This window comes from Lolium rigidum, chromosome 6 (assembly GCF_022539505.1).
Source record: "Lolium rigidum isolate FL_2022 chromosome 6, APGP_CSIRO_Lrig_0.1, whole genome shotgun sequence".
Taxonomy (NCBI): Eukaryota; Viridiplantae; Streptophyta; class Magnoliopsida; order Poales; family Poaceae; genus Lolium; species Lolium rigidum.
The window spans coordinates 281,931,855-281,944,864 of NC_061513.1; the positions used below are offsets into that span (position 1 = coordinate 281,931,855).

Genomic DNA, 13,010 nt, shown 5'->3' on the forward strand with positions numbered 1-13,010 from the left:
TGTTTAGCTGTAGTCAAATCTCGTCTACCTCGTTACTAAAAAAATAAAAATCTCGTCTAGCTAAGGCAGATGGAACTGGGGCGATCATCAACCGTGAACCTGCTACTGTTCCCTTGTGGGGAAGCTGATGGTTTCAGTTTTCAGTTAGGTAGATTGAAATGAGAATCGTCTTTATAATCATGATCAGTTAGTATTCCATGCCTGTCTAGCACATTGTTATATGGATATATCCCTCCGAACATGTGTGGTCTAATTCTTTGTCATTTCTTGAGTGAGAATTTCATGCCTTATAGTGTATCAGATAGAATTATACTTGTCAACTGAAAGTACTATTTGTGTTATAGCTCAGTTTTAGACAGCACACTTGCACCCGAGTTTGAGCAGCTGCCAGGTTTCAGTCGAGAGCGAAAAAAACGATCAAATCCTGTCTCAAGCCTGGATTAATCAGACGCGTAAACTCAGATCTAAAGACAATATGACCGCCTCAGAGAAAGGATCTGTAGTCTCCACTGTGCAACCTAAGATGCATGAGGTGGGTGACAACACTGACAAGTGTTTGGAGTCGAGTCTGAACCTTCTGAAACTATCTTTCACCCTTGAAGGACGCCTGCCCGCTTGCTGCATTCTCCTTGCCAAAGCGGTAACATAGGAAATACGCTTTATTTGTTGAGAAGGCTACATATTCGACCCGCTTCAGGGCTTGTCCTCCTTATGTTACCTGTTTGTACCTGTACCGTCTATGTTTCGGTCTTAGGATCACGGGATCTGAGTTGCATCGAACTATGTTTTGGGTGATTCAATTATGTAAAAACTCAGATCTAAAAGAAATATATGTATAGTCTCCACTGTGCAAAATAAGATGCATGAGGTGGGTGACAAGTGTTTGGTCGTTTATCCCGTGAGAAGGCCACACAGCGTGATGAGCGGACTGATTCTTTGGAATTTTTAGTCTAGTGAAAAACAAATTGGTAACTAACCTTTACCCCGCTCGCCAGGATGCGTCTCGCCGTCCCGCTCGTCCGCGCGGTGTCGACCTCGGCCTCAGGCTCCCTGAAGGTGGGCGACGCGCTGCGCTTGGACCGGCGGCGGTTCACGGAGGGCGACGTGGCGGCGTACGCGGCGGTGAGCGGCGACCGGAACCCGGTGCACCTGGACGATGCTGTCGCCCGTGGGGCTGGCGGGTTCTCGCGCGGCCGCGTGGTCCACGGAATGCTCGCCGCCTCCCTCTTCCCCGCCCTCATTGCCTCCCGCTTCGTACGCATCGCATCCCCTTTAGCTCCCTCTCTGGCATTCCGCCGAGCACAATGTAGGCATGACGAGTCGGCAACATCCAGTCTGATCTGATCGATGGTTCTGCGATGATGCAGCCTGGAGCCGTGTACGCGAGCCAGTCGCTCAGGTTCGCGGTGCCGGTGCACGTCGGCGACGAGGCGGTCGCGGAGGTGAAGGCGCTCAACATCAAGACCAGCGGCGGAAGGCACATGTACTGTATATCTGCAACCACCTCCTCTGTTTCTTTCTTTCAAGGCCATTGTTGTTCTTGCTGTAACTGATCTATCTGCGTGCTAATGGCAGCGTCAAGTTCTCCACCAAGTGCTTCACCATTGGTGGTCATGAAGACGACGATGAGGAGGAGACTCTCGCGATCGACGGCGAGGCCATGGCGTTCCTGCCCACGCTGCAGCTCAGCTCGCAGGGCATTGCTGACTGACGAGTTATGTATCCTGTGCAACTGATTACATCAAAATGTGGTGTTTTGCACAAAAAACAAACCATTGTTGTGTGCAAAAAGTGCCCTTTTTTCGCGAAAACGCAAAAATGCCCTAACTAGTGGTGTTATGCCCTTTCTGTAGTTAAATATGGAGGAGGTATGCTTCTGCTCAAAATGCCTGACTGCTCATTAACCTTGTTCATAGTTCAATGGCAAAACAAGGTTTCGTTTGAGTTGCTCAATTTTCTTTATGTCCTGTGGATACTAGATAATTTTGGTCTCATTTTCACACATGCATTTCTGTGTCTGTGTCTCTTCATACATACAATTGTCGTCACTTCTGTGGGTAGTTTGTTTCTTAACAGTAGAGCATTTGGATCTATATGCTAGAGAGCTGCTTTCTATGTTGGAGCACCAGTGAGATATCATACTCATTATATCTGAGAGCCGCCAATGTTTTTCTTTCCACATACAGTTCCTCTACTCTTTGCTCCCGTTCGTCCACTGTTAATTGTAATCCAGGCTAAAGGCTTTATCTTCTTAATGCCTTGTTTTATTAGTGTTATCATATGCTCCACCATGTTTGAGTAATTCTTAGTGTGATGTATATCTCTCGTCAGTGTGCTTAGACTGGCGTCCCAGTGCTGGAATGCTTTTATTGATCATTCAGTTTACAAGGTGCAAATACAGAACTCACTTGTAAGGGGCAAATAACCTTGAAAAATATAAATAGTTTCACCGGTAGCTCAATTCAGGACACTAAGTTAGGTTTCGCATGTGACAAGGTTAGTCATAGCGAAAAACAGCTTTTCCTAAGTGCTAATGTATGTCTCCTTTTGTTAAAGAGAACATTGGAAGATCTTCATCAGAAGGATTTATTCCATTGCAACCCAAAGTCTCTCCTTAAAAGGTCCGTTCCCGTGATGTACTACTTTCTGTGGTTCAGTATTTGGTAATCATATACTGTAATTTTCCTTGCTAGTTACATTGTGTATATATTGGATTATTGGTTCACGGATTACATTGTGTTTATGATATGATCTGAAACTTGAATTGGTTGAATCTTACAGATAAGGAAACTTGAGGCGTCAGTTGCACCGAAAGTGGAGTGCTGTAGATATTTTCCAGTTACCTTCTTAACTTGGCATAATTGGTTACTGGTTTGGTGGTAATTACCGTTCGTTCATTTATCTTCATACGGTGAAGAAATGTCGTAATTAAATACCAAACAAATAAACTATTTAGTAGCAAGGCCCCAACACTTTCCAAGTTTACCTTTGACAAATAATGTCATACAGGAAGCCTTTTCATCTTTAAAAAAAAAGTAGCTTTAGCACATCCTGCATTGGATAACGAGTAGACAGAGGTTGAAAATTAAGCTAGTGCTTAAACGTGCCAGGGGTGCTAGTAACATGTGCCTGCCCTTCTCTGATTACCTCGTAGTGATGGATGGCTACCTGGCCAGCCGTGTGCTAGCTAGGATTAACAGGCTATTAGCTAGTTGTAATTATTTTTTTGGCTTGTTCTTTTGTTGTGGTTCATCTCCTCTCCTCGGGAACAATGGGAACCGGCCAAGAAGACAGTAGCGGCTTCTGCGAGGACCGTGGGATCTGGGTCACTATTTGGTAAGTCAAGCAACCTTTTTCCATCTATAGATATAGAAGGACTAGTTCCCATTTCCAATAAAGTGCAATTCTCAGCCTCCGGGCCTCCGGCTTCCCCAAGGAGATACCCTCTTCCACCTCCAGATCTGCAAATCATGGTGACACCCTCTCCAGATCTGCAAATCATGGCGACGCTCTCTCCAGATCTGCCGGACGAACTTGTCCATGAGATCCTCTTCCGCCTCCCGCCGGATGAGCCCGCGTGCCTTTTCCGTCTCTCCGTACTCTCCAATCCCCGGCGCGGACTACTCTCCGATCCAGCATTTCCACCACAACTACCGCAAGTTCAATCGATCGCCTCCTATGCTCGGCTTCATCTACAACAATGAGGTGAGCTCGTCACTCACTTTGTCCCCACCACAGGGCCCCGCCCCCATGCACTTTTGACCCCCGACTGGCTGAATTCATCGTGTGCGATTGCCGCCACGGCCGTGTCCTCCTCGACAACGGTAAGTTGTCCATGGAGCTTGCGGTCCGGGACCCCATGACGTGCCGCCGAAAAGACCCGAGCGACCCCTGCAGGTCCTTGTTCTATCTCGGGACCGCGGTGCTATGTGCCGTGTACGGCTGCGACCATGCCACTTGCCACGACGGCCCTTTCCATGTTGTTTTTGTCGGTATTGATGCGCAGGCGGGGAGCACAACCGCCTACAAGTACTCGTCGGAGACGGGTGAGTGGAGCACGCCGACGTCTGAGCTTGCCCTCTTCGACGAGCATGACATTGTCGTGGAGCCTGACCTCTTCGACGAGCTTGGCCCCGTTGACGACGGCTACGTTGCTGTGTTGCACAGTGTGCTCGTTGAAGACTCCCTCCACTTCCTCCTCATGTCTGGGCCACAAGGCTCTCGAATTCTCAAGTACGACGTAGGAAGGCATTTCCTCTCGGTGATCGTCCTGCCGGCGGCTGTTCATTACCGGAGCACCATTCTCATGGCAACAGAGGATGGAAGGCTGGGAGTCGCCCACCTGGACAGGCTTATCCTTCACCTGTGGTCAAGGGAGGTGGGTCCTGACGGAGTTGCAGCATGGGCGGAATATAGAGTCATCGGCCTCATGCCGTTTCTCCCCATTGGAGATCCTGCGATCAAAGTGGAGTTGATTGGCTCTGTGGAGGGTGCCAATATCATCTTCGCCACCACAGCTCTTGGCGTGTATGCTATTGACCTCAAGTTGCTGCGGTCAAGAAAGTTGTGTGAAGGACAAGCCATTCGACCGTTCTTCCCCTTCATGAGCTTCTACTATCCAGGTATTGTTGCTGTAATCCTTGATCTGCAACGTCTAGCTAGACGTGCTTTTGCTACATAATCTAGCATTCTAACTAGTATCCCGTTTTCTCCTTTGATTCATTTTATTATGGTCTAATCTTAGACCAATGCACCAAAACATTGGGAGCCACACTAACAAAACTTGTTCAGTTTCTGCAGAATGACAAACTGGAACAAGTTTTCTGGCACGGGCATCGGTTGCTGCGCCTCACCAGTGATGTGTTGGACAGACCCCTGTGGTGTGTCTCACCAATAAGATCGATAATGTCATAGAGTCAATTAAGGGTTTGTGACGTAGTAATGAACTATTTCAGTACTAGGTGTTTTGGTGGCACTTTGTTGATTTCTCATGCTGTTTGCTTTTGTGAGTAACTTTACTTAATTCAGTTCCATAATTTTGTCAACTGTGTCGGTGCGCGGGTGCGTGCCTGTGAACTTGCTATATGCTTTCAGTTATTTGATGAAGTTGGTGGCTTTGTCTTTTTGGGTTCGTTTTGAGCTATTGTGCTGTTTGGGTTCTTTCCATTTTGGAAGGTAAAAGACTAAAAGGTATGATATATTCTAATATTCTATCTTATCAGGCATTCATAACGTGTTCTAGTGGCAAATTTGACAGTGATCTATCCATTCACTTGAGTCTTCTGCTGTTGGTATGGTTTGGAGCCTTAAAGTGTTTTTATAAGTTGTGTAAACAGCAACATATCTAATATGTGTTTAGCGTAATGTCTTGTTTGAGAAGATGTTCGTTTCATGCTTGGCGTGGCCAATATGAAGTTGGATGAATGTATAGGGCTGCAAAACCTCAAGAAATGTCGAACGGGTTTGGAGCTGACATGGGCAAGCTATGTGAGCTGCTTGTCTGCGTGAAGGTAATAATTTCAAGTGCTTGCCCTGCAAACATGTGACCGCGTGCAAGGATTCAGGCTTGTGCCGTATCCTGTACAACTTAACTGGGCTGCCCAGTCTTTGCACCGCTATCTTCGATGCGGCCAGCAGCTACGCGGTGGGCAATGGTGAGCGGGCTTGTTTCTGACTAGTGGTTAGATGGGGCCAAGTGGCGAGTTTGTGCCAAATGTGGCTAGGATGCTAGCGAAGAGGTCCATTACTTGCACCGTAAAGGAGAGCCTATCAGGAGTTCAGGACAATGTTTGAGACTGTGGACCAGACATGGGCGAGGAGGCCCTCCTTGAGTCCTTGCTGCGGCGAGGAAGGGCACATTGCCTCCCAGTGTGTCAACGACACGTTGTGCGTCCGCTGCGGCACCAGCAGGGACTGCAAGCGGCCCCGAGGCGGCTCTGGCTCCCTACCTCCGCGTCGCGACGCCCCTCCAGTCCGCGCGGCCGCTACTAGGCTTGCTGGCGGTAGCGCTGCACCGGCGGCTGTGGGTCATGCTGCTGAGGTTGCCGCCCGCTCGTGGCGCGACGTTGTCAGCTCTGGCGGCTCCGCCGGAGGCATGCGCTGAGGATGAGCGGCCATGTGACGGTCTGACGCGGGCATGAACAACAACCGACGTCGGCGTCGGCATGCTCCGCGCCGTCGCAGGAGACGGGCGGGCCGGGGCGGCCCTGTTGATGACGCTCCTACCACCAACGTTGTTGCTCCGCCGGTCTGCGCGCCTTCCTCGAGCGCGTCTGCGGTGGCAGAGTGGTGGTTGCCTGGACCATGCTCCTCGGTGCCGGCGGCAGGGGTCTCTCCGGCAGCCCATGACGTCAACCCTAGTAGGGTTGGAATGCTTCTTCGCGTTGTCCCTCACGAGGTGGCCTCGGTGCGCGGGTCGCCTGCTGTGCGTGTGGACGAGTGTCCTGGCAGCGCCTGCTCGATCGTGGTCCGTGTCTGCGCACGGGTCAGCGGGTCAGCCCCTCTCACCTCCTCGTCAACGGGGCGGTTCATCCGTGTCCTCCTCCTGCTCTAACGCGTGGGCGGCCTCAGTTGGCCAGGCCTCCTCCGCCTTTTTGGTCGGGAACCGAGACTCCATCCACGCCACAGAAACTTTCCTTTCTGGGCGCAGGCTGCTCTCTGAGGTGGGGCCGGACTCACCCGCCATGCCTGCTCCATCTCCTTTGGGCTTCGTGTTGCATGTTCGGCGCATGACCACCAGCCCTCCCTCTCCCCTGTCTGTCGCGCGACAGACATGCGACCTGCCCCCGGGTGGGATCTGGGAGCAGGGGTGCATGTGAGGGCGACGCTCGCTTGTGCTCCGGGCCGTTTGATAGCCATGCAGGGGTGGCTGACGTCCTGCGGGTTTCACGGGTGGAGGACACTACCCCTACCCCTGCCCCTACTCGCGACGTTGCTGCGTCTCGCGAGGACGCGGAATCTCTGGCTGCTCTGTTGCCATTCTGCAACTCATATTGGTACCCTCATCTCTGAAGAACTCTAAGCTCCCCTGGAATTGAGAATCTTCTTAGTGCATGGTAAATGTCAACGTTTTATAGCATTACTTGGTATTTAGGGAAACTACATGCTAAATTTGATTAACATGTAAACTGCAGAAGGGGTTTATTTATTTATTTATAAGTAAATAATGACTTCCTTATTGTTCTAACGCACATATCATTCTACATCATTAAGCAACAATTTGATGAAAGCCTCCTTTGCACGGGATGGGTCTCGAGGGATTTGTGAGTGTTCCCATACCTTAGTGATTTGTGAAACATCAATAACTCAGTGTTTGATGGATATATCATATGCAAGGGGGGCAGCAGCCTCTGCCTCCCCATGACATCTCATCAGTTCAGGTCTGCTAAGATAGGTTTCTCTTTGATTCCCCATTGATGGGATAACACATAGTTCCAGTTGTACAATGTTAATTGAACTAAATCTTATTGTTGTACTGTATCATTCAATTTGTGTTAACCTGTCGATGAGGTATTCAGTTTTTGTTACATGCAACATGCATAAATTCAGTTATTTTTTTCTTTCCTTTGTATACACGTATTTCCCTGCCTAACCTTTTCTGTTATCCAGGTGAATTAATCCTGTAAAAAGCAACTGGCGAAAATATAGAGCTGGCCAGTCTAAAGCTTCTGTACCAATTGACGTTGAAGTTTGTGCCCACAGGTGTATCATAGCTTCTATCAGCTTTGTTATTATAGTTAGTTCTCTAATTTTGTTCCCATGGTTCCTTACATATAGTTTCAGATTTTTTTACTCTTGATGCTGTCATTTTTGTATATATCGATTTAGTACTCATCTATGGACATGGACATACAAAAAGTTTAAAGAAAACTGCACGACTACAAGTAGAAAAAGGTAGATACATACCACCTATTTTCATAGAGTTCTTGATGTTGGGGAAATGAATTGTCTAATACCTTTAAGGATGCCATGTTCATGTGCAAGGATGCATCACAACATATTCTATAAATATTCCATTTTTGCAATCACCATGTTCTCCATTGCCCTCTCAACATGTATTCCCGTCTTACTCTGCCTAATTATCCATGTTCACAATAAATGGATTCGGGCCAATGAAATTGTTTCTTTGATGGTTTGATGTTTTGACGATCCCCATACTTCGTTATGTTATGTTCTGATTTGTAGTTAACAAAGCGGCATCATCTTAAGATGGCATATTACATCAAGTATGATAATTGGTAGTCATGTTTTAACTTCAGTTCTTTTTTTTGTTTGCATATATTGATATGGTAGGTTACAAAATACACAGAACATTTATTGTCGTACTTTGCTCCTCGCACTTTCTTTTGTGCAAAACATTTATAGTTGCCTATGATATATTGTATAATATAATATACTTATATATGTGTGCTTAAATTTTACGAAGTGAACTTGCCGCTGGTTCCATGTTTATCATGTGATGTTTTACTGTCATATTTGATTTATTCAATTTTCCATTAGTTTAATTATATCCCATTGCTCCTACTTTAGGCCTTTTGTACTTAACTTGACAAAAGTTGTAAGAAATTAGCTCGGAAATGGATGCTCATTACTCAGTACGCATTAGAAGAGCGTAGTATGTGAAAGCCAAGAGCAAGTGCTGCCACGAAAACATAAGTTGTTGTGAGTTCTCTTCAGTCTACCCACGCAAATTTTAATGATTGAGAACGATGGCCAGGTCAAGGAAATTTTGAAGAGGTGGCATATAGCGTTGATGGTTCTGATGATACAGTTAGCAAAGGTGTGACTATCAGAGATGATAGTGGATGTGTTATAGATCCTGCTTCAAGGTAGACACCCCTTGCTTTTGATGCCTTGCAAACTGAAGCTATTGCAGATGAATGTGCCGTGTACTTGACAAATGCTCTTATCATTTACACATTCAAACTGGCTGGTCTGCCCGCTCAAGGTCTGAAAATTGGTGCAAGTGTAGTCATCCTTAGCACTTCAGTTCTTTGTAAATTTTCATATAATAGCATGGCAGAGCTTAGATACAATAAAGATCATTGTATCTGACCAACTGCTATCTGACCACCTGCTTTTTCTGCTCAATATTATTTTTCTTCACACTTTCTACTTTCCAAAACAGAAAATTGTAAGTCTAAGATAGGGAAGAATGTTCACTAAATTAGATAGATTGCTTTACTATTTCGCCTGATGCATTATAAGAATGTTCATTAAATTAGATTGAGTGAGTGTATAGACTTTGCGATGATAACAAAAACGCGTGCAGCAACGCGCGCGAGGTCCTTCTAGTATTTCTACAATTGCGAAGTATAATGCTCCAGCCAAGTCTTTGGCGAGATCTCTGGTGAAATACAGTGCTCTGGCGAGTCTCCCGCAACCTCCGTGTCCAATGGTTTTCTTTTTCTTTTTATTTTCAGGCAAACCCTTTTTTGCTTGAATGAACTAAAATGAGGAGGTTTTTTTTCTAGAGTGAAACAAAGGTGGGATTTGAGTCAAAATTGGATATAGAACTCGATCTAACTGCCCTTAGTGGTTTGATCTAATGGATTACGTCCCGCGGTTGGAAAGTTTTTATCCGGGGTAAAACGGAAGGTATAGTACCAGGTTTGCTAGTGTAGTTTAGCAACAAAAGTAACCATCAACAATCTGCTAGTATCATAATCACGGCAGTTGCCATCATTTCTCTCTTTGTTACCACTAGTACTAAGTAAGCAACTGTACAACAACGTGGCTGCTTGTGGTCCGAACGATCGATCACTCAGTCTGCCTGCATCATGTTCATGGACACCAACGGCGGTGCGAGCGGCGTCTCAACTCGACTCTGCCTGGAGCGGAAAGCGACTTTGGACTCGCCCCACCGCTCGAACATCTGACGCTCCACCGCATTCACGTCGCACTCCGGCAGCGCCGCCGGGTACCGGTCTGTGTCGTAGCACACCGTGTACAGCGTCTGCTTCCACCTCCACCTCCGCATCGCCGCACGCTTCCGCGCCGTCATCACCGCGTACTCCGCAGTCGTCAGTTCCCGCTCCTCGCCGCGCACCGGTGCACGGAGGTGGCACGGTGAAGCTGGCGGATGTCACCGGTGGCGTCGGCAGGGCAGCCGCGCAGGACGAGCCCCGAGAACTCGGCGGTGAAAGGCCCGTGCCTGTAATCCACCGTGTACTTGCCGTTTTCAGTCGCCCAGGTGGACCCGTCCCAGATGGTCACGTACACCGCCATCGGCTTGGACGGGTAGTCGCCGCCCATGCCGGCGCCGGCGCGCCGTTGCACCTCGCGGACGGGCGTGCCGTCGACGAAGAAGACGACGGCGTCGGACGACCAGAGCACCGAGAACCTGTGCTTGGCTGCTGAGGGGTCGAACGGCATGAGGTACCTCTCCTCCCGGCCCCGGGCGGTGCTGCCGTTGCCGTACACGTTGGTCTGCATCCGCCACCGGTGGCCCGCGCGGTTGCCGAGGAACTCGAAGTCCAGTTCGTCGTGGGTGTCGTCGAACACGTCGCCGTTGGAGAGGTAGAAGGCAACGACGACCCCCGCGGTGTGACCAGCGGGGAGCCGCACGTCAGCGCTAAAGAGGCCGTGGTGGAAGTAGTGCTTCGAGATGAAGCCCGAACCGGTGTGGCGGTCCAGGGTGACGCGTACGGTGCCGTCACCGGAGAGGCCGAGGTTGGACTCGCCGAAGAGCGGAGTGAAGCCCTCGTCGAAGGGCACCGTCGGCACGTCCTCGAACCCCGCTGCCGGTGCCCCGGTGCAGAACACGGAGGCGCCCATGCAGGAGGCGAAAAACAACAGCAGCGTCACGGCCGCTGCAACCGCCATGATCGGTCGAGCAAGAATTTGAACGAAGGAAATTTCCTGGCTCCGACCGATTTGTATGATGGCTGCACCTCCGTGTCCTCTGATAATTGTTGGTTAGAAGATTGGACGAGAGGAGTTAAGTGGAAAGGGATTTGGATTTGTATTTATATATACGATGCGACGTTTCACTTGGATTGGTTAGTTTTGGATAGGAATATGATGGTGGAAATGATAGGGAGGTTGGAGCAACACTATCTAGCTGGAAGTTGGAAATGGAGTCGGCGCCGCTGATGCTTTCCTGACTAGCTCACGGGACATCTCTATCTATCTAACGCAATTGCAAGATTCCATTTTATGTTTATTTTGTTTGTCCGACTCAAAAGTTGGAGAAAATATTTTTGAATGTCTCATTGAACAACAACCCAGTCATCCTTTTTTTTTTAGGGACAACCCAATCATACTTGGATTGTACTATTGGATTTCTCTGCCAATATAGACTAGCTAGCAAATTGAAATTTATAAGAAAGACCAAGTAAGAAATGATGGATCCATGAGAACTGATTGAGATATGTTGCCTACCAGTAAGTATATAGCGTTTGAGTAAAGATGAGGTCTCATTCACCGACAGCGTGAACCGATCTACATACATATGCACATCTAGCTAGACGGTGACTGCCAGGAATGTACATACATTTAAATTATCATAACAAAAAAAATCTTATATTTATGAAAGTACTAAAGTATAACCAAGCTTGACACTTGACAGTGACCTAACCTATACGTTCACAATATATCCAGAGGATGTACTATTGCCCATATTTTCAGTTTGATGCATCTATGGATACCTGGTATCTCTCAATTTAAAAACTATACTCACATATGCAGGCATTGCCTTCTTCATGCTAGTTAGAGATCCGGCTTACCCCTTACTTCCTAATAAGGATGCATGCATGGTTAACTAGTTACCTTCTTCCTAATAAGTATTAACTAGCATTCTAAAATTAGTACTAACCCTGTTCTGAAATACTACACCCAGCCTTTTCATTTTTTGATGAAGACATATATTAATATCAAGAGATACCACTTACATCCAGCCTCTGCAGCAACGTAATACTATAATGACAGTACGGATGCAAACAGTCAAAAAAGATAAAGTAAGACTAAGAAAGCAAAAGTCAGGCTATGGTATTCTAACCCTAGTAGCAACAATACATCCACCACCAAGACAACACATGAACTCCAGGCTCTCCAAAAGCGACGTCTCCAAGAAGATAACAGTGCACAAGCATCGTCGTTGCCCGATCAAAGAGCTTAGATTTTCACGCCGAAGATAGTCCCTGCTCTCACAAAACAATGCCTCAACAAGGCTATTGCGAGGCACAACCAATTAAGGCTAGACTGATTTTCACCCTGAAAGGTAAGACTCTGAATTTCACCTATGTTACCGCCCCTACTTGCATACTATTGCTGCAAAACACAGAACACCAAGCAAGTCCCTCAATAGCGCAATGACTTGAACCTCCATCGCTAGTACTCCAATCCGTCACTCATGGTATTCTCCACCTCTAGCCATGGAGCAAAATGTCTTCAGATGGTAAGAAAGAACAGAGCTTCGCTTCGCTCCCTCCAGAACCAAGCATCTGAAATAAAAGAACGGGTGCGCACGACCGAATACCACCGGATCCAGCAAACTCCAGGCATAAGGTGCGCTGTCGCCGGCGAAGCCTTCCGAAACTCACCACTCCGACCAGATCAAGAAGTGCCGGCAGTAGGAAGGTCTCCATCTTCGTACAAGAGGAACCCTAGGACCGCCACCTTTATTCATCCGAACCAGCAGTCCCCTCACCACCGGCCTGGTACCATCGAGCAGAAGGAGCAGGCCGACCTCCAGGCCCAGACTAGCACAAAGGTGAACCCTAGATCGGATTTCGCAGCGACGGCCGAAAATGGGATTGACCCCTAGGACACCGCCATGGGGGATTGAGCCGCCGCAGACACCACCGCGCGCGCCACCTCAGCCTCCGTTGCACCTCACTGTCGTGCGTCGGCGGGCGCCGCACTCGACGAGTGCCACCGCTCAACGACCTGGATTCCACATGCGCAGCCTTGTCCACCCTCCCGCGCGAAGGACGATTGACGGCTGTGCCATCCCCGCCCTTCGTCTTCGATAACAAGGCGAGGATTTGAGTATGCACGTTGCAAGCCCT

At 48.2% G+C, this 13,010-nt stretch overlaps 1 protein-coding gene, 1 long non-coding RNA gene and 1 pseudogene across 3 annotated transcripts; 2 read left to right on the top strand and 1 right to left on the bottom strand.

Moving 5' to 3' along the window:
• Window positions 1–996: 996 nt before the first annotated feature.
• Window positions 997–1,711, top strand: LOC124664256 ((R)-specific enoyl-CoA hydratase-like). The gene is made up of 3 exons (XM_047201817.1): window positions 997–1,254; window positions 1,368–1,483; window positions 1,576–1,711. The coding sequence occupies exons 1-3, from the start codon at window positions 997–999 to the stop codon at window positions 1,709–1,711; spliced, it is 510 nt and encodes a 169-aa protein (XP_047057773.1).
• Window positions 1,712–6,973: 5,262 nt separating this feature from the next.
• Window positions 6,974–9,107, top strand: LOC124667403. 2 transcript variants are annotated; one of them, XR_006991262.1, is made up of 3 exons: window positions 6,974–7,379; window positions 7,609–7,701; window positions 8,717–9,107. It is a non-coding gene; the product is annotated as an uncharacterized LOC124667403 (long non-coding RNA). The 2 variants fall into 2 exon arrangements; XR_006991261.1 differs by having other exon boundaries at window positions 6,974–7,262.
• Window positions 9,108–9,623: 516 nt separating this feature from the next.
• LOC124667025 lies at window positions 9,624–11,035 on the bottom strand (annotated as a pseudogene).
• Window positions 11,036–13,010: the final 1,975 nt, after the last annotated feature.